The sequence below is a fragment of the Malaclemys terrapin genome, chromosome 10 (assembly GCF_027887155.1).
Source record: "Malaclemys terrapin pileata isolate rMalTer1 chromosome 10, rMalTer1.hap1, whole genome shotgun sequence".
NCBI lineage: Eukaryota > Metazoa > Chordata > Testudines > Emydidae > Malaclemys > Malaclemys terrapin.
In genome coordinates this window covers 86,519,583-86,540,780 of record NC_071514.1, presented here as the reverse complement: position 1 = coordinate 86,540,780, position 21,198 = coordinate 86,519,583, and the positions used below count along the sequence as shown (strand labels likewise).

The 21,198-nt window shown below is 59.0% G+C and overlaps 1 protein-coding gene across 1 annotated transcript in view; it reads left to right on the top strand.

Annotated features, from left to right (window-relative positions):
• Positions 1-12,734, top strand: part of HS3ST2 (heparan sulfate-glucosamine 3-sulfotransferase 2) — a 35,804-nt gene extending 23,070 nt beyond the window's left edge. Inside the window, exon 2 of the mRNA XM_054042340.1 lies at positions 11,266-12,734. Coding sequence (XP_053898315.1) covers positions 11,266-11,884 — 619 coding nt within the window. The 3' untranslated portion in view covers positions 11,885-12,734. The remainder of the gene's footprint in view (positions 1-11,265) is intronic.
• Positions 12,735-21,198: the final 8,464 nt, after the last annotated feature.

Sequence of the window (21,198 nt, the reverse complement as noted above, 5' to 3'; positions counted from 1 at the left end):
AGGGGCCTGTCCGGCTGTGACTGGGAGATCTCGGGTGATACCCTGGTGTGTTGTGGTTGTCAGTGCTGTGCCTTATTCGCAGTTCCAGTCCGCAAGTGCATGCACCCTGTGAGGCCAGGAGCCCGCTGCTTCCCCTGCCAGGACCCAGCGTGTGCAGACGTGGGATGGCTCTGCATGGGCAGGCATGAGGAAACACGTGCACGCAGCATGTGTTCTAACCGTGTGTGACATGTCCCATTGGACAGTTTTCTCTGGTATCAGAGGGGTAGCCGTGTTAGTCTGGATCTGTAAAAAGCAACAGAGAGTCCTGTGGCACCTTTAAGACTAACAGATGTATTGGAGCATAAGCTTTCGTGGGTGAATACCCACTTCGTCAGACGCATGTTTTCTCTGGGTGGATTCACAGTAGCCTAGACAGAGAGTTTGATTGGCCTGGACAGCGCTGGTACTTCAGACACTTAAAATACCTCTGGGGCCTGCATTTTAGTCTCTTGGAAGAATGATGAGACACAAATGAAGCAGAGCGTCTGGAGGTGCTGAGAAACAGGTGCCAAGAGTGGCAAATAAACTGCGTTCCCAACACTAATGCTGGGTAAATACACCAGGAATATTCATGCCATTAAAACAAGGCAGTGACGTGTGCGGTGTTCATGGCCCTGCCTGTTCACTTTCCATGAGCACTCGAGCAAGGACGCGGCAGGTGTAGAGACAATGCTCCCAGAGAGCCTGGTTGGATTTCAGGTGTGTGATTTCAGGGGGCAGTTCTGCGAACAGTCACGCACAGAGGCAGCATCTTGTGACCCGTGTGTCCATTCACAGCCCAGAACGTGGTTAGCGAATACTTGCAACTACCCTTGTGAGCCAGGTGATGATTAACTAGCACAGCTGGGTGCTTTATAACGTGAGAAAATCAGAGACTGCGGGAACCGACTTGTGACAAGAAGAAAAGCTCAGGTGAAGGGACCAAGCCATTCACTGGGGAGGGGCCAGGACTAGCGGCGCCTAAATGGCTCAAATCTCTTGGCGGGGCACTTGGGCCCCTGGCGAACTATTTCATCCTACAGCGCAGCCCCTGTGGCTCCTCTCCGGGGTGTCCTCGACCTGTCCCGGAAGCAGTGCTGGGGTTCTACGATGCCCCCTCGCCTCTCAAATCGGCTCCAAGGTGGATCAAGGTGCCCCACTGGCTGCTGGACGCATTCGTTTATTTTTCAGTCCTTCCTCTTCCAGGCCTTCCCCCTGGCATTTGTGCACCTGCTGTCCCAGAGCTTTTGGGGGTCTGAGGCTCCTGGAGAGGAGTCTGATTGGACCTGGGCGTTTCCATGCTGACAGTTAGATACAGCTCCACAATAGAGGCTTTTTGTACTTGGCCCTAACTTTCCGCAGGTCCAGCTGAACTCAGGATCTCCGCCCCTCCCAGGCCTGTTCGGAACTCCTTAGGAACGTGTATTGGCCGTCGCGCTGCACAGGGTTAGGGCAGCCAGAGCAGGATCAGACCCGTTGCTCTTGGCCAGGGCCTTGACCCGAGTGAGAACCATGAGAAACCTCTTTCCCCGGGGCTGCCCTTGACTGAAAGGTCTGGCAGGAGCAGCATCGTTCGAATGTTCTCCCTGCACGCTAGCCTCAGTGCGGAGCAATAGCACATGAAGAGGAAAACAGCTCCACTGGCCACCTCTCCGACCTGTCCTGCTTCACAAACCGTGGAGTCGGCTCCTCCTCCTCTCCGTCCCTGGTGCAGCCACTGCCTGGCTAGCGCTCCCTTCAGTGGCAGTAAGACATAACCATGTTTGCCCTTAGCTCAGCCCCACTCCTGTGAGACTAACAAATTTATTAGAGCATAAGCTTTCGTGGACTACAGCCCATTGTGGCTCATTTAGCATGAGCCCGGGTAGCGCAGGGTAACGCACTGGGGATTGTTGACACGGTCAGACGCTCCCACCACCCACAATCCCCATAAGCTGGATCTCTGCTGGGAGCCCTCGGTGTGTTCCACGAGGAGCAGGACACGGCAAGGTTTCAAATCTAAATCACCTGTGAAAAATAAAGCTGAAGACTATGACGTGCTACTTGCATGCAAATAACTCTGCCAATGCAGAAGTCCAGAGCTATCGTTTTAAAGTGAACTGTAATTAAGTTTCAATGCATGTTCCAGCTCCTCCAGGCCTGGGAGCCCACCGTTACCGCAACGCTGAAGGCTGGCTGACACGTCTCCCCCTTGCCTGGTTTCAGAGGTGATTTACGCCTCGAGTCAGGCTGGTTTGTCGTCTCAGCAATCTCCGTTGCTCCGGAGCAGCGAGCGCTGGAAGTTCATTTAAAAAAAAATCCTCTTGTCTCATTTCAGTAATTTACTAGGCAGTTATTTTGTATTTTTCATAATTGATTAGAACATGTAATTTCATTTTTAAATACATAGACCTAATAGCTCACGTAATGAAACTCTAACAAGCCTGAAGATGGGCCATTAATGAAACAGCAGTTTTATGATTCTCTGCCAATAGATCGTAATGGGGAATCGCGTCTCAAGCTGCCCTGCCCTGATTTATGACAAAAACTTGTTTGTGATCTAGAGAGAGCAGCAGTGGGGCCGGGCCCTAAATGAGCATTTCCTGGCAGTCATTGAACAATAGGAATCATAACCTGGATTTATGGGGTCTAAAGCAGGGCAGTGGGACAGGCCAATTAAGCCAGGCCCATGCTCTGGTACCTATGTAGAACAGGCCTATTAATTTATGCAAACTAATTACTTGGCTCTCTTATTAATGAGAAATTTGGTAGAGCGAATGGGCACTGCACAGACCAATAGAAATACTGCAACCCCCGGAAGGCACCTGCCGTCCCTGCTTGGGGGGCAGGTGCTGGCTGGGGCCTAGGGTGACATGCTGGCGCAAGGCAAAGGCAACGCTGGGGGCTGATGGAAATGCTGACAGTGGCTGTGGGGCTAATGGCTGAAGTAAATTGCAGGAACGAAGTGGGGTTAAGACTCCGACAGTCCGGGAGTTCAGCCTCCAGCCTCGTGCTCCTGCCTGGTCACTGCAAACGGAAGCGCTGGCAAATCCGAGTCCCTGGCAAGGGGGTTGTGCACGGCTGGGGAAGCTCAGAGGAGCTCGCAGCCCTTGCAGCGGGTGCTTGTGCTGCTATAAGTGGGTATGGGCAGGGGCGCGCAGTACTGCTGCCGTTGCTGTCCCTGTCTGCCTTGATCCTGGCCAGACTGCACACCACCAGGTCTCATCTATTAAAATGACTCGTGCTCTGGGTCCTTCTCCACCCTGCTCCGTGGGCTCCCTCTCGCGCCAGGACTGCCTGAGAACCTCCACTGGTCTTCCCCAGCCCTTGTAGAATTCCCGTGGAGCACATAATTAGGTTTAATTCATCTGTGAGTCGCTCCGAGCTGACCCAGCGGTGCTTCAGATGGTGGTTCTTAGGCCTGCACTGTGCTGCCGAGGAGGATCAGAGGGGCAGAGTAAAGCAGAGTGCCCGGTGCCATGGGGGGAAAGTAGGGGAGGCAGAGGGGGGTGCATGTCAGCTTCAGAACGTCACCTTGGTCAGCAGTCCAGCCAGGCTGTGTTTGCAAGGGACTCAGCACCTTGCATGGTGTTGCGTTAGATGAAGTCTTGCTGAGTTATGACCTGTAGGGGAGAGCACGCCGCAGCCGAACAAGCCGTTAGGGCCAGCGTTGATGCTGCTGGCTCCCAGCATGCACTGAAATCCGTCAGGCTGTCACTTTCACTGGGGGCTGCTGGAGTGTAAATTAAGCCAGAGGGCAGCGTCCTGGCTGCCGAATTCTGCCTCGCTGCAGCCCCCAGAATAGGTTTGCTGTGCTGGGAGCCAACGGGCGAGGCTCCCTCTGGAAGGCGGACCCTCGTTTTCCTGGCTGACGTAACCGATAACCTGCCGTTGGGTGGAGACGCTGGGCTAATAGAATTGCAGCGTCTGGTCGTTCTGTCACACCTGAATGTGAAGAGGAGCAGCAGGAGACCCAGCTCCTGGGCCGGGGAACCTCAACGGGCCGTGCACACGCTCCTCGGGGGTGCAGCAGGCGCCAGACTGGGTACGTCTACACTGGGATCAGAGACCCGCTGGCCTGGGACAGCTGACTTGAGCTCCCAGGGCTCGGCTGCAGGGCTACAAATTGCTGTGTAGACATTCGGGCTTGGGCTGGAGCATGGGTTGTGGGACCTCCCCCTCCCGGTGGGGGGCAGCCATGGGTCTTTATTGCAGTGTAGACATGCCCACTAAAGCTGAGGGTGCCAGGGGAGAAGCAGCCCTGGGGAGCTCTGACTTCCTGCTGTGAAGCCGAGGCAGGGGCGTGGGCATTGTCTGAGAGCACCAAGCAGCTGAAATTAAATCTCTCCTTTACCCAGCAAGCCGGTGCATGGCTCCGCAGAGAAAGCGGGGCTGGGGCCCCACGCAGGAGTCCTAGTATCAGCTTGGGGGGTTGACAGGAGCAAGGAATGCCCGTCTGCCCAGGCATCCTCCCCAGCTCCCTGCCTGAAGGGTGCCAGACAGACGCCGGGCTGAGGCCAGGGTGTTGCAGGCAGGGGCAGCCTAGCACCAGGCTGAATGGCTCTGATGCTGTGGGGCAGGAGAGGTACAGAAAGGGCACCACAGCCTGCAGCACTGCGGGACTAGCACAAAGCGGCTCCCTGGGCCCTGCCCCTCTGGAAAGGATATGGGCGACGTGGCGGTGGCTGCTGCGGGGGCAGATGGTGAGAATGGGCTGCCCTGAAGAAACTCCTGCAGCAGGTTATTGCCCAGCAGTTCAACTCCCGGTTCCACCTCCACAGCGGCAGCCACCCCGTTAATAGCCTGGGGCAATCAGCAGCCGTCTCGGTCACACCTGGGAAAGTCAGCAGGTGTCATGAGCCACCTGGCCCAAGCAGCAGCTGCAGTCTGCGTGCAATTCCCCCGCCTGTCCCGTGCAGCTCAGGTGCCAACCTCCAACCCGCCCCCAGCAGAGGGGGCAGCAGTGACACAGACACAGTTTGCCCACAGGGCAGGTCCTATGTTCTAGGGCCTCATTCTTGTGACCATTGGTTACTGGGTGGGGGGTCCCTGGGGGGTGCTGGAGGTTGGGTGCCACAGACCATGAGAAAGGGCCATGCAGCGTGTGCACACACTGCTCTCTCACACGGGGTCAGTCCCTGAGCGCAGCTCCAGGGCTGGGCCGCTGCCTGCACAGGGAGGCTCTCCGGCTCCAAGCCCCACAGCAGGATTATCGCCATGCTGCCGAGGAGGTGTGAGCCCAGGGCATCCCAGAGCACGATCAGACCTCGTGGGCCCATCCCTTGGGGCTCCCCTCCCCACCCCAAGAATCTCGTTCCCCCAAATCCCCTCATTCTCTGCGAGCAGCAGGGCCCCATGGCGCACGCAGCAGTCAGGCGTTGTCCCCACATTTCCTCTCGCTCCCAGGCCTCGTGGGTGGGAAATAGGGTTGGCTGGGAGTGGGCATCAGCAGCCTCCCTCGCCCTGCTGCCGTCGCCAGGGTTGGCAGCTGTGGGAGTGCTTGGTCTGTCTGGAGCAGGGCTGGGCGAGCCGGTCTCAGCCAGCAATGGACACAGGATTGCGCCCTCACCGGCTTGTGGCCTTCAGGGCCGAGCGATCAGTGTGGTGGCTGGAGGAGGCTGATAGGAGCTGCTTTCAGTCCCTGGGCTGTTCCTGTGACTACAGCTGGGTGCAGCCGCGGCGTCATGGGGCACCTGTCTCACACGGCGGCACCTGCCCCCTGCCAGGGGGCGCCCAGCCTCCCACGGCACATGTGGTGGCATGGAACTCGGTGCAAACTCCTGTGCCCGTGCAGAGCCCTGGCCCGCCTGCTCCCCAAGGCCAGCCCCACTCATGTCGCAAAGCAAATACGAGCGGCTGCAAACCTGTCGGCGTGGCGGCTTTCAGCCAGGCATCCACCGGCTCTGCCCTGCTCGAGCCGGGAGCAACCCACCCGGCAATAAATCCAGCCCTGATTGATTTAACCATTTATTCATAATAAGCAAGATTGATGGATAAATCTGTCCTGCCCATTGGCTTACTTGATTGGGCTGCTCAGCTGTCAAAGCCCATGATTTCAATAGCCCCATGCTGGGAAGGCAGGCACGGTTTGCAGAGGGCCTGGCCCCCTCCACTCTGGGCCTGGCCCCGTTCCAAGTGCAATGCCCTTGCTGACTAGCCTGGCCGCTGAGTGCTGGTGCGTGGCCACCCGACCTGTCCAGTGGTTCCCGAGCCAGCCCCACGCTGGCTCCTGAACTGCTCAGCACTTTGCTTTCAACAGGCCGGGCCACATGCGCCGCAGAAACCAGCAGTGTCACAGCAGACAGGCGCTCGGCCCCCTCTGGCCTAGTTGGCTCAGAGCGCTCACGGGCTGGCTTCTTTCACGCTAGCGTTAGCTTGTGTCGCGGAGTGGGGCCGGAGCACTGCAGGAGGCAGACTGCGGTTGCCCCCGGGAACCAGCGCGCGGGCCGACGGCACTAGGGATACGGCGCTTGCGCATAGCGAGTGTTCCCAGGAGACCGTTGCCAGGGTGCTGAGCACAGGTGTGGGGCAGCTGCTGGGTGCACAGCTGGAGCCTGAGGTGGGGGCCAGACACTGGGATGGAGTCGCCCCGCACGGGCCCTGGTGTAAATCAGGCACAGCAGTCGGGGCGTCAGCGGCGCACGTGCAGGATGGGGAGCTCCCTGCCGGTCCGGTGCAGCGTGTGCCCAGGGGCGGGGCAGGGAGTACAGGGGTCAGGTGCTGTGCAGCCCCCCGTGGCCCATGGAACGGGTAATGCTCCATCGCGAGCCTGGGTCAGCCCCTTTATCGCCAGCAGGACACCGGGCTGCTCCAAGGGCCTGAGCCCCCTGCATCTTGGGCCAGGGCACGGCCTTCGCTGTGGAGGGGTCCCGGGAGCAGCCGTGGAAAGGAGGAAACCCACCGCGGGCCCCGAGGGCCAGGCCAAGGCCTGGCTTGAGTTTGTCGGGGGTGGGTGGTATCTGGGAGCAGGTTACGGGTTCCAAGGAGCGGCCCATTGAGGCCAGGCCCTGCCCCTTCACGCTGCGTCTCCCTCTCCCTGAGCGAGGCCCCCCCACCGGCACAGCCGTCCATTGTTGGCCAGGGCTGAGGGGACTGGAGTAGCGGCTCTGCTTTCGCCCCGCGGTAGCTGGACACACGGGCCGGATCCAGGCTGCACTGATTTGTCCACTAGCTCTGTGTTGGGGGACCCATTAGAGAGCACGGGGTTCCCCGGCTCCTCCGCTGGCTAGTAGCTGTGCAGCCCCCGGCGAAGGCCTGGCTTGAGTTTGTCGGGGGTGGGTGGTATCTGGGAGCAGGTTACGGGTTCCAAGGAGCGGCCCATTGAGGCCAGGCCCTGCCCCTTCACGCTGCGTCTCCCTCTCCCTGAGCGAGGCCCCCCCACCGGCACAGCCATCCCGTGTTGGCCAGGGCTGAGGGGACTGGAGTAGAGGCTCTGCTTTCGCCCCGCGGTAGCTGGACACACGGGCTGGATCCGGGCTGCACTGATTTGTCCACTAGCTCTGCGTTGGGGGACCCATTAGAGAGCACGGGGTTCCCCGGCTCCTCCGCTGGCTAGTAGCTGTGTAGCCCCCGGCGAAGGGCTGGCTTGTGGCTCCTGCCATGAGCTCAGACCCGTCGAGGCCGCTGGGTTTGTCTTTGGTGCTGTGCCCCACATAGGGGCAGGCTCCGGGGCCAGCGCTCTGGCTTTGTTCGCTCGTTAATGCAATCAGGGCACAATGAAACAATGCAATGGCAATAATGCCAGAAGGCGCCAGCTGCAATTTGTTTTGCAAATGGCAGAAGTTCTGTAGTAACCAAGGGGAACCGCCTGGCCTGCAGCTCCCGGGAGCCAGGCTTGTGAGTGGAGAGGGGGCTGTGAGCAGTAAATTCCAGCAAAGGAATTTACTGCTTTAAGATGAAGGAAGAACGGCCCCGGCTCAACACCGGCTTCCTTCTGCAGCGCTGCCCATGCCCCTCGGGCCTGACCTGCAGCCCCCTACAACTGCCGCTCTGCCTGCCCCATGGCGCTGCCGGGGCCCCTCCCTGCTGGCCAAGTGAGGTGGGGGGGCATGTTTGTCAGGTTGTGGTCTTGCTGTGAAGGCCTGATCCTGCTCGTGTCCATGCGCGGGGTGCAGAGGAGCTCCTTGTGTCGGCGATCTGGGCAGCACACCCCGGTGCCGCCTGGTGCCGCTCAGCGCGGAAACAGAGGCAGCGTTGTGAGCGCTCGTGATTTTATCACTAGTCCAATGCCACTGGGTAAAGCCCTGGGCCTGGAGGCATGTGCCTGGACGCTGGGCTAGGACAGAACCTGATACACTGCAGGGCGATTGGTAAAGCTTTTCCAGCGCCAGACCTCAGTGCACAGCCAGGGGGCTATGGAGACAAGCATCCTGGGTGCTGGCAGCCTGGCGCCCAGCAGGTTACACATCCCTGCCTCCATCGTTCCTGCTGCTCTGGGAGGCCCCCCAGGGCACGGCCGTAGCTGGAAACCGTGCTGACGCGTCTGTGCTTAGAGGTACAGCCCGGGGTGAGGGGTGGGCTCAGCTGGCCCCATCGCGCTGGCCCAGCGATGCTCAGTGTGGGGAAATCGCCCTGTCTCCTTATGTCCATGGCCCTCCTCATGCTAGTCTCCAACCCTTCCAGCCCCCGTGCAGCCCAGCAGTGCAGGCCTCCCTGTATGGAGGGGAACTGAGGCACAGGGAGATTCACAGACTTGCCCCAACTCACACGGACCCTGTGGCAGAGCAGGAATTGAATTCAGGGCACCAGGGTCCATGAAGTGTGTCAATCACTCGAGCAGTGGGGACTGGCCCCGTGGGCGCAGTGCCCCCCCTGTCCACCCCCCAGCAGCTAGGGGGTGTTTTTCACTGGGCCTGAGTCTCACAGCCCTGCTGGCCTGGGACCCCCCGTTCCAGTCACACAGGCCAACCCAAGCACCGGCAGACAGGGACAACCTCTGCCCACTTGACCCAGTGTCCTGGGGGTGTCGGAGAAAAACAGGCCGTGTGCGCAGTTGTGGCCACAAGTTGTGAACAGTGCTACGGCACATCCAGATACCCAGCACACGCCCCTCTCCTTAGAGCTGTCGTTGAGATTGAGCCCCGGGACTTTCCCCACCACTAACAGCTCACATCTGGGGCCTGCCCAGGCTCTCAGGGTCTATTTAACCATCTCGGCTGCATGCCCGCCTCGGGCGGCTGGCTGCTTGGAGGCAGGGCCGGTGGCACTAGGACAGATCCCATCATGACTATTTCAAGGGCAGATGGGGTCCTGCGGCAGCAAGCCACTGCCGAGGTCTCCCTGGGACCTCTGCATCTCTCACAGCCCCAGGTCTCTGGGACGATCTCCCCCACGCTATGGGCTATAAGTGACTGAAAGGACCTTCGAGGAGTCATGTGACAGAACTGAGCCCTAATAAAGCAAGGAACCCCCTGGGCCTCTTGATTGTTCAGCCGGGCGATTGATATCGCACAACTTTAGCAGACAGCAGGCCCTTGCCCTGGTGGTAATCCTCAGCGAGGGGGCGAGCTCCCAGTCACGCCCCTGCAGACTCTGCTGGTGGCTAGAGGGGCCGGATATGTCAGCGGAGATACTGTCCCTGAGAGGGACTGGCTTGTGGCGCCCAGACCGGCGGCAGAACGGCGTAAAGTCTCCCCCAGGGTTTGTTTTCTGCATCCCAGCCCGGCCTCTGTTTGTGGCTCGAGCTGTGAGAGGGCCGCGCGAGCGACGCCAGAGCAGGGCTCGGAGATGCCCTGGCACATTGCTGCTGGCACCTTGGCCTGCTTGTCTGGATCCAGAACAGAGCAGGAGACGCTCGTCTGCACAGCCTGGCTCTGGCTTGGCGCTCAGTCTCCGCCAGCTGCTCAAAGGGAGAAGCACTGGGTGCATGAAAATCCCACCACTTCACTGCGCCTCAGGCCCCAGGGGGAGTCGGTGTCTGAATCCTACGTGTCCTAGCTGAGGGGGTGGGGAAGGGAGCAGGTGTGGCCAGCTCCTCTGTATTCAAACCCGGAGCTTCCCTTGTCAGGGGTGCGTAAGCTTCCCTGTTGGAGTCTGCCAGCATCCTGTGTAAAGGCAGACACTGCTCCCCGTCTGCCAGAGCGGGGTAATTGCCTGTAATGTGACAGGCCAGCTTCTCCTCGACCCAGCCTTAGCACTAACGCAGTGTTCCTGACCTGCCCCCGGGCGGGCGAAGCGGCAGATTACCACGTCAGAGCTTAGTTCTCGGGCAGCACTACAACCTTGTGCTGCGGCTGAGTCAGTGCATGGGTGGGCGCCGTCCCAGGGACGCCTACGCGCCGGTGCAGCAGGAAATGATGTGGGTGAGTCAGTCGGTCACACTCTCCTCTTCGTGTTACTGCTGACGCCGACACCCCACTTTGGTGCTAGGGGCACTGTGGTGCTGGACGGGGCACTGCTGAGCTGGAGGTCTGAGGGGCTGGTCATTCAAAGGCACTTTCAGACTTTTCACAGGAATAGGGGTGATAACCCGAGCCCTGGCCAAGTCCATTGGGCCTCTCTCAATCCCTCCGGAAGTTTCAATCAGGAACCGTCTTGTTTTCAGTTCCTGCACTTGCCTGGTTAGTGTCCCTGTGGCCCACCTCCATGGTGGGGACTTTGAGCTGGGCTCTCTCTGTTTCTGAGACAGATGTTCTAAATGTCTGTCTGTCTGTCTGTCTGAACTCAAGTCCTTTTCCACTTTACAAAGCCCAACCACACACAACAGGGAGGCTGGGAATGGCTGAAACATGAATGTGGGATTAACATTCTTGGAAAAAAAACCTGGGTGGGTTTTTCACGGAGCCCAAGAGCTGGGAAAGCCTTAGAAGATCAATAATCCCTTTCCCTGGGGCCACAGAAAAGCAACCCCGACAGTGCCTCTCCTGGGGCTTTGTCCTGCCAGTGAGATGACGTAAGCAATGACAATTGCGCTCCTTCGGTCAGGTGAGGAAGGTTGCTTGGTTGCTTCTCTGAACCTGCCAGACTGTGGCAGTTGTCCCATCAGTAGCTACAGTGCAGGGCAAGTTTCCCATGTCCCTCGTCTGGTGTTGCATGCTTTTGCTGACTGTCGGGGGCTCCTGTCTTCTCCTGGCCTCTTGGTGGTGTGGTCCCGTCCGGATGGGAATGAGTCTCTTGCCTGGTCCGCATTAGTCTGGCTATTATCGGTGCCCTGCCTGGCAATCACCAGCTGCCTGGGCTCTGAGAACGGGGCACCTGGGCTGTGTTTGCAAGCGCCTCGTGTGGGTCCCAGCTCCTGTCCTCACCTGTGCGTTTCTTTGCTTACAGAAGCTTGATGCCCAGGACGCTCAGCAGGCAAATCACAATGGAAAAGACGCCCAGTTACTTTGTCACCAAGGAGGCCCCACGGCGGATCTTCAACATGTCCAGAGACACCAAGCTGATCGTGGTGGTGCGGAACCCGGTCACCAGGGCCATCTCGGACTACACGCAGACGCTCTCCAAGAAGCCCGACATCCCCACCTTCGAAGGGCTGTCCTTCCAGAACCGCAGCCTGGGGCTGGTGGACACCTCGTGGAACGCCATCCGCATCGGGATGTACGTGGTGCACCTGCAGAGCTGGCTCCAGTACTTCCCCCTCTCCCAGATCCACTTTGTCAGCGGGGAAAAGCTGATCACAGACCCGGCCGGGGAGATGGGCAAAGTGCAGGACTTCCTGGGCATCAAGCGTGTGATCACGGACAAGCACTTCTACTTCAACAAGACAAAAGGGTTTCCTTGCCTGAAAAAAACAGAGAGCAGCACTTTACCGCGCTGCCTGGGCAAGTCCAAAGGGAGAACTCATGTGCAGATAGACCCTGAGGTGATAGAGCAGCTCCGGGACTTTTATAGACCATATAATATTAAATTCTATGAAACCGTTGGGCAGGACTTCAGGTGGGAATAAATGTCCAGGCCCAGAGCGGTGGTGAGGCGAGCATGCCGCAGTCTTCCATGAGGGTTCAAACTGGAGGCCAACGTGCAAGCCACCCCCTCCGTCGGCCATCTTGTCCTTCCTCGCGGGTGCTGGCGAGAGCGGCTTTCCAGACCCTGTGGGAGGCCAGGCTTTTCCAGGCCAAAGGCCAAGGAGGATGTGGAGTTATGTCCGCAGCCCAACATGTGCCAGGCAGAGACAGCTGGACACAGCCAAGCCCTCACCAGATTCTGTCAGCAGCTGGGGGGGCTTGTTTTGCATTTGGTTTTTATACTGTGACGGGGCACACCCCTAGCAGCCAGAAAAGGGCCTGATGGGCCGTGTGGAGGCCACAGGCCATCTGATTTTTAATAATGGCTGGTCGATACACACTGCTGCCCATGCGCAAACTGGCTCAAGCGTCTACCTGGCATGTACCTTGTGCATGTTCCGAAAATAACCACCAATTGGAGCATTCCCTGGCTAAAGCTTCCCGGGCTCTGGGTGGGTCAGTCTCTCTCGTCTCCTAGTCCAGTTTACCAGGACTAGGATGAATGCCCTACGCCCGCAGGGGCTGGGGCCTGCATGGGGCTCTATGACCCATGGGAAGCCATGCGTCTGAGGCTGGGGTGGGCCTCTCCATTTTGCCTTTTGTCACCTGAGCGAAGTATGTACCCATGAAGATGGTGATGTGTATGCTTGAAAAAAAATGTTTCCAACCACATTGTGATGATACTTTGTCCTGTGAATAAAGCACAGATTTCTGCTGGTACGGGTACTCTAGTGCCACTAGTTTTCTTGTTCAGCATGTGACTTCCTGTGAAATAAAGATGAATAGAACTGGTCTTTATTAAGGTACTTTTCTTAGGAATGGTCTTTCCACAGCTGGGTTCGCCCTGCACCCAGCACGGGGTCTGTGCTCAAACACGCCCTCATACACGATGCAAAACCGCCAAAGCATCCGGCGCTGGCCAGATTCTGCAGTGACGGGTGCCAGAGAAGAAACGAGGGAGAGAAATCGTGAGAAAACCTGTCCACATGGACCAGTGCTCTCAGAGCACCTAGGAGGGGACAGATACCGACTGTTCGACCCAGGATGGATTGAGATGTGACACCCATGGGATGGGTGCTAGGGGGAGCAGTCCCCGGGTAGGTGGGGATTTCAGGCTATAAAGGTGACAGGTTGCTATGGCCGGGGGAAATTGTTGGAGCTGCCATTTTCCACCCTGATGAGGCACCGATTGATAACAGGTATGAAACTCTCCTTTCGTCAGGCCCGGGCCCTCTCTGTGCCTGGCCGGCCCTTAGCATGACGGATGGGCCCTGCCTGAGGCGCACCCAGCACTTTTATGAACCTGGTCCCTCGCGCCTGTCTGGGGGGTTGGGGTGAAATCTGCACGTTCAAGGCTTTTCTGTGGCTCTGGCAGAGGAGATTCTTGCTGGCCCGGGGTGACCGTATTTCCCAAAAGGGAACATGGGACATCACCAAGGGCTAGCCCGAGGCCCCTTCCTCTGGCCTGAGCAGTCAGCAGCATGAGCCAAGCGCCAGGCAGGGCACACGGCAGCACCGGGGAGCCGCTCCCAGCCCAGCGCCTCACCCAGGCCTGCCTTGTTCCGTGGGGGGCAAGTTGCTCCTTGAGTGGGTCACGCCATGACTAGCCCCAGCAGCGCCTGTTTGCCAGAAGCACTGAGGTGTTTCCATGTGCTGGGAGGGAAAGGCCTGTCTGAGGGGAGGCTCCCAACCCCCAAGGGCCCTAGCTGAGGCATGGCCAGAGGTTCCTGGTGCTGTGACGGGCACCCAGCGCTGGCCGAGCTGGGGGCATTGGGTGGGGACTCAGGCTGTGCAGCAGAGCCAAGGGGGAAGAGGGAGCCCAGCGCTGGGACAGCAGGGAGCCGTGGGTCAGGATTGAGGGGCAATAGCAGAGCTGGCGGGGGGGATGGGGTAGTGCCCAGGCCTGGCATAGCAGAGGGAGGCTAAGGGGTGGGATCGAGGGGCATTGGAGGAGCAGTGGGGGTGAATTTTGCACCTCACATGCCCTCATCACACTTAGCCCCGCCCAGCTCCACTCAGCCCACCCATTCCCGGTTTCATACGGCACATCGGAGCCAAGCCGAAGGTGACGCGCCTCCAGAGCCTGGCGCTTGAATAGCTCAGATATGGGCAATCGGGGGGGCACCGGCAGAGGGAAATGATTCACTTCACCTGGCCTAGGCTGCACAGAGCCAGCGCGGGGTCAAGGCAGGTCTCTCCGTGCCCCATCCTCAGCAAAGCCCAATGCCGGACTAGAAGTGACAAGGCCTTTGCCCCAGCCCTGCTCCTACCCGCAGGGCGTCCAGGGGCGGCCCTATTGCCAATAAACGAGCCCAAGGCACAGGTCCGATTGGTAGCACCGTCTCCTTAGGCCAGGTACTAGCTAGTGACTGGGGCATCACACGCAATAGTAGGCTACGGCCGCACTTAGGGGGATGTTTTATAAGAGTGCCGTGACTCTTGCCGTGAACACCACGTAGTTCATTTTCTCAAATTAATTCTTTAATTCAAATCCCCTCCCTGCCTTCTCCTCCCCGTGGCCCACGCGGCCCATCTGGGCTGGGCCGGGCCCCTTGCTCTTGTTGCAAAGAGAAGCTGAGTCAAATCTCCCACACGCCGCTGTGCATAACTATCCCCGGGGGGGCAGAGGAAAGTTACATCCCCGCTCTGGGCAGTTGTGCATTCAAACAAACCATGCACTGATGCAGCTGAGCACGTGCAGCGGGTGATGGAGCGTCCTGGTGCCTCGGAATGGCCTTCCTCAGGAGACGCCGCAGCACAGACACTGACGTCTGTGTTTTCCTAATTAATTTGTCAGCTACAGCCCGGACCAGATGGTTTGTTTTTCCCGATCGTTTAACACGGCCCGAGGGACTTCACAGAAATTCCCTCTGCCGCGAGCACCATCCCGCCGGCTCCCCCGGCTCCAGCCCTGCGGTGTCAGCAGGAGGCAGAACCCACGGCAGAGGCTCACGATGCCCTCGGCTCTGGCGAGACAAGGGCCAATGCGGCAAAGCACCCAACAGCGCCCCAATGGCGAGGGCTCTACCACACTCACAGGCCATTTTGATCAATTTCACTGTCATAGGATTTTTAAAATCTTAAATGTCACATGATCAGATCTCCATGTTGTAACTGTCGCGGAGTATCGGGGGACTCTGGGCCCTGCATCCCCGGCTTCCTGCGATTCACCATGACTCTCAGCCAGCCAGTAAAGCAGAAGGTTTATTTGGATGACAGGAATACAGTCCAAGATAGGTCTTGCAGGCACAGACAACAGGGCCCCCCTCAGTTAGGTCCATCTGGGGGTCCCAGGCATCCCAGCCCCCCTTGGGAGGTCAGAGCAATCTCTGCCTCCCAGCCATCTCTCCAGCCCGCTTCCAGCACTCTGCCTTCAGCGACCCCTCCCACCACCTTTGTTCAGTTTCCCCGGCCAAGGAGTCACCTGGCCTCCAACCCCTTCCTGGGCTCCCATGCTACACGCCCAGGTATTCGCCCTCGGGCAGACTCAGACTTCCATCCCCCAATGCAGACTATCCAGCCACACTCCCCTGTCAGCATTCACACACCACAGTAAGAACAGGCCCAGTTCGTCACATCTCCCCCCTTCGAGACTGAACTGAGCAGGGTCACTTTAGCCAGTGACCCGGGGAAGTTCGAACCTACCCCCGTTCCCATGGATGCCCCCGCATCCCTCCCATTCCTTGGTGAGAATTACACCAGGCCCCTCCAGTTTCATGCCCCCCCTTAGGTCGGGGGTGCTTGATGGCACTCGCAGTTCGCATGTGGGAAGGTTTATGCGGCCTGTGCCCTTTTCCCACCCCAATACCCCTGGGGTTCCAACTGGGTTGTGGTCTTCTCCCAGCGCTCCAGTCTGGAGGTCTGTGCTTTGGGCTCTCTTGGTTTAGAGCCGCCCTTTTAACCTTGGCCACCCTCCGGAAAGGATCCTTTATGCTGGGCAAGGGTCCTAAAGCTGTTTTCCCCTTGTCCCAGGCCTTCCTCCCCCTCTGACAGGGGTCACAGGATCCGCAGTACTGTCGGACAGTAACAAAGACCCCAGGCCAGTAAAAGCTCCGTAGCAGCCTCTGCTGGGTACGCCAGGTTCCCTGGTGCCCTGAGAGGGGAATGTCATGGGCCCGGCACAGCAGCTGGCGGCGATACTTCTGGGGTACCACCAGCTGCCTCCTGATCCCCCCTGACTCCATTTTCCCTGGGGGAGCCCATTCTCGGTACAGGAACCCCTTCTCCCACAGGAACCTTTTCCGGCCACCTCGTCCCATGGTCTGTACCGCATTGAGGTCGGCCAGGTCCCTTATCTTCCGCAAGGAGGGATCTCTCTGCAACTCGGCCTGGAACTCAGCAGCTGGGACAGGGATGGCCACCTGCTCTTTCTCGCCCGCTGGGTCTGAAGCTGCAGCCTCCCTGAGCCGTGTCCCTGGGCGTTCCCTCCCCACCAGGTTAGGGTCCTGCGCCTCAGGCAAGGCACCCCCCCCCCCCCCCCCCCAAGGCCAGGGCGCAGTGCCCCTCGCCGGCTCTGACTGCGGGTCACAACCAGTGCCTTTTGGGGGTTGCTTGGCCAGTTCTCCAGGTCCCCCCCCCATCAATACCTCAGTGGGCAAATACGGGTGTACCCCCACATCCTTGGGGCCCTCCTTGGCCCCCCACTTCAGGTGTACCCTTGCCACGGGCACTTTGATTGGTGTTCTGCCCACCCCCGTCAGGGTCAGGTAGGTGTTGGGCACCACCTGATCTGGGGCCACCACCTCGGGCCGGGCCAGCGTCACCTCTGCGCCCGTATCCCAGTATCCATTGACCTTCCTCCCATCCACCTCCAGGGGAACAAGGTACTCTCTCCGGAGGGACAGCCCCGCGCCTACCATATAAACCAAAAACCCTGAGTCTGGAGCATCCAGCCCCCTAGAGGAGCTGGCCTGGAGCTCTCCTCCCTCCTTAGCAGGTGGTACTCTGCCAGCCCCCCTTCCCTGGGAATGCTGCCTTTCGCCGGGCTGGGTCTCTACCCAGTCAACCCTCTGTGGGTTCGGTCTGCTCAGTCTGTCCCTGAGCCTAGGGCACTGGGCCCGTATGTGGCCCTTTTGGCCACAGTGGTAGCAGCCCATGTCCCATGGGTCCCCTTGAGTAGGTCGGATGGTCCTGATGCCAGCAGCTCCCCTCTGATGGGTTTTTTCTGTATTTTCCCACGGGGAGGTCCCATGGTGACTCTCTCTCTGCGTTGTGGTGGGACTGTTCCTTTGGGACTCCTCCCTTTTATCTCCTGACCGGCTCTTTACAAACTCATCGGCCAGCCGGCCTGCCTGTCGCGGGTTCTCTGGCTTTCTGTCCACCAACCACAGCCTCAGGTCGGATGGGCACCGCTCATACAGTTGCTCCAGTACCAGCAGTTTGACCAGGTCCTCCTTCGTCTGGGCCCCATCAGCCCACTTGCTGGCGTATCCTTCCATGCGGACGGCTAGTTGCAGATATGAGATCTCAGGGGTTTTATCCTGACTCCGGAACCTTTCCCGGTACATCTCAGGAGTCAGCCCAAACTCACGTAGCAGGGCCTTTTTGAATAGTTCGTAGTCCCCTTTCTCTGCCTCTTCCAGTTGGCGGTACAATGCCACGGCTTTGGGGTCCAGTAAGGGGGTAAGGACCCGGAGTCTGTCCGCGGGATCAACCCGGTGCAGCTCGCAGGCCGTCTCAAAGGCCTCCAGGAAGTCATCCATGTCCTCCCCCTCCTTGCGTGGGGCCAGGATGCACTTATCAAAGCTCCGTGCAGTCCTGGGTCCCCCCTCACTCACCGCAGCCGGGGGTTCGCTGCCCTTCAATCTCGCCAGTTCCAGTTCATGCTGACGCTGTCTCTCATTCTCCTGTCTCTGTCTCTCTTCATGCTGACGCTGTCTCTCATTCTCCTGTCTCTGTCTCTCTTTCTCCTCCCGTTCATGCTGTCTCTGTTGTTCACGATCCTCCAGCTCTCTCAGTTTTAGCTCTTTCTCCCATTCCAGCCAATTCCGCTCCACGGATGCCGAACGTCGCCGGGAGGATCCCCTGCTGGCCGGCGAGCTTCGCCGGGAGGGTCCCTTGCTGGCCGGGGGGGTCACGGCGCCTTCGGTATTTGCTGGGCTCCTCCCCACCCTTCCCCTAGGCATAGGAAGGAGGGGTCTCGGGAAGCCCTCAGCAGCCGGCTGACCACTCCCAGCTGGGACAGACACTGGTGCCTGCGCTGCATTTGCCAGGCTGCTTCCCTGAGACACAGGGATCAGTTCATTCGCGCGATCTTCCGCCTCCAGCCGGGCAATGAGCTGTTCTTTGGTGAGCCTCCCAATGCACAGCCCCCTCTGCTTGCACAGCTCCACCAGGTCGCTCTTAAGCCGCTTGGCATACATCTTCCTGCTGGCCACTCACCGGCCTGTGTGCTCACAGCTCCCCACAGTTCCCAGGGGGCCCCCTAGTGTGCCAGCCCTTCTCGAGGTCACCACCTCTCTGCCAGGGTCGAGCTGCAGACTCCTCCGCCCCTGGGACCACCCGCTGCAATCTCCCCGGGGGACCCTGTTACTGCAAAAGTCCTTCTCGCTGGTCACACACTCCCAGGGGTAATAACCGTCTCTCTCTCACTCTTCAGCACGCCTGGTCCCCGTCAATCCCCCTTCGTTTTACTGCTCCCCAGTCACTTACTGCAGGAAGCGCCGTCCACGGGGTGCAGTAGATCCCGCCGCTGCCACCAGTTGTCGCGGAGTATTGGGGGACTCAGGGCCCTGCACCCCCGGCTTCCTGCGATTCACCATGACTCTCAGCCAGCCAGTAAAGCAGAAGGTTTATTTGGATGACAGGAATACAGTCCAAGATAGGTCTTGCAGGCACAGACAACAGGGCCCCCCTCAGTTAGGTCCATCTGGGGGTCCCAGGCATCCCAGCCCCCCTTGGGAGGTCAGAGCAATCTCTGCCTCCCAGCCATCTCTCCAGCCCGCTTCCAGCACTCTGCCTTCAGCGACCCCTCCCACCGCCTTTGTTCAGTTTCCCCGGCCAAGGAGTCACCTGGCCTCCAACCCCTTCCTGGGCTCCCATGCTACACGCCCAGGTATTCGCCCTCGGGCAGACTCAGACTTCCATCCCCCAATGCAGACTATCCAGCCACACTCCCCTGTCAGCATTCACACACCACAGTAAGAACAGGCCCAGTTCGTCACAGTAACCATGGGGGTCTTGACCCAAAAGAGGGTGCGGGGGGGGAGGGGGCTGCAAGGCTATTGTAAGGGGGGGGGGGCTGATATTGCCGTACTTACATCTGCGCTGCTGCTGGTGGCGGCGTTGCCTTCAGAGCTGGGCACCCGGCCAGCACCCGCCGCTCTCCAGCTGCCCAGCTCTGGCAGCACAGAAGTAAAGGTGCCAATACCGTGATCCCCAACAGTAGCCAGATGTCATGGGGGAGACCCGATGTCACAGTCCGTGAGGTGTTTTTCATGGCTGTGAAGTTGGTAGCACTGTGCCTGGGGCCTAGAGCAGGGCTGGGATAAAAAGCGCCCACAAGAGTGAACAAACCTGCCCCATCCCTGGCTTAGCACCTCACTCCCAGTCCAACTAACGCCCCAGCCACCCTCTGTTACCTGGGATGAGTCTGAGTAGCTGCTGGAGCCCCTGAGAGAGCCAGCACTAGGGCTGGGCTGGGGCTGAAGGAAGCAGCTCGTGATCACGGGGTTGTTTCTTTCAGTTCTCTGGGGTGTAACATGCCTTGTCTCCGTGCTGAGCAGTCCCACTCCCCTCCGGGCCCCCCAGGAAATGAACTGCTGACTTGTTAAGTGTCTAGGTGAAACACCTACCTTAACTCCTCTGACGCCCTGCCCAGCCACAACAGGGCAAAGGGCCAGTCACACCTGGGGCCCCTCCCATCACGCAGAGGCTCATTGATTACGCCTCTTTGATGACGAGCACATTACACCACTACCTGGGGATCACTGCAGCAGGGTTTCCAGCAGCCCAGCCTGCAAAGGGAGAGAACGTCTCCTCTCCAGCCAGTCACATGCTTGTATGAGTCGGTCGCGCCCAGGGAATCCCTCAACCTCCTTTATGGGGTGCTCGTAAATAGAGGAGAGGGCTGAGCACAGGCGGCGGGGGGGGAGGGGCAGGAGCGCCTCAGTTTTAACCCCACCTCTGCCACCGCCCTTGGGGTGGCCTTGACCAAGCCCGTGCCTCGCTTTCCCCAGCTGAAAACTGGGATTCAGAACAAATTCCAGCCTCCTGGGGGTGGTGTATTCTAGTCCATTCTACTCAGGTCATTAGACCACACCCATCACCGGGGTATCTAGGCTCCTGGTTAATGTCTGTAGTGTGTTTTGGCAATAAAACCCCCCATCTCTAAGCGCTGGGCAGTATTACCGCTGGCTTAAGTCTTCTCCGACCTGCTGTCAGTGATTGTGTGTGTGTGTTCAGGAAAGCTAGGAAAGGGAGAGGGGGTTGTGCAATTACACACTCCTGCAGCAATCCATCTCACTAGCCTGTGCCCAGGTGCTGGAACGAGTGGCCCTTTTCACTGACTATCAAGGCGGACGCCTGCCAGCACGGTGGTGCAGTGTTATTTGCCTCGTCAAGTGCTGGCCTGGGTGAATCACCTATTGATTTCTGTAGTAAATCTCAACTATTTCTGTCAAAGGTGACAATTTACCACTCGCATCTAAATCACAGTGGAGTGGCCGCTGCTTCCAGCCTCCTCCATGTGAGTGTAAAAAAGTTTAAAGTACCATTTTGGAAACCACGGAGCCGCTCTCCCCTGGGGGGCCAGGAAACGCCCAACTGAACTGGTCTCCTGGTGCCAAAGGAAGTGCAGCATTAGCAGGTAACAACCTTTGCTCCCCAGCCCCTCCCAAAATGCCTCACCAGGGAGGAGCAAGATGCTCCCCCCAGCTGTTAAACTGCCATTGGTAAGGCCAGAGCCGAGCAGGGCACAAGGGACTGGGGAGAAAGCCGCCGTCCCGTGCCCAGCTCAGGCTGCTATTCCGCTTGCAAGTGGTACTAGTCGGGTTGCCTGCAGCGCCCTCCCCAGCACTGCCAGTCAGCTGGGCTTCAGAGGGCAGCTGGTGGACGAGGGGAGCAGGCTAGAAAAGAGAACTGGTGCCCCCGTGGGTCTGTCTGCAGCTCGCGAGAACAGCGAATACGTGATAACGATCTTACACTTCCCTCGGCCACTTCATCCCCAAAGGCTTCAGAAGAACCTCGTACTGTTAAACGAGACAAACCACACCCAAGGCTCAGTTACACCCCCCAGCAGTGCTTCCACCCCGGCCTG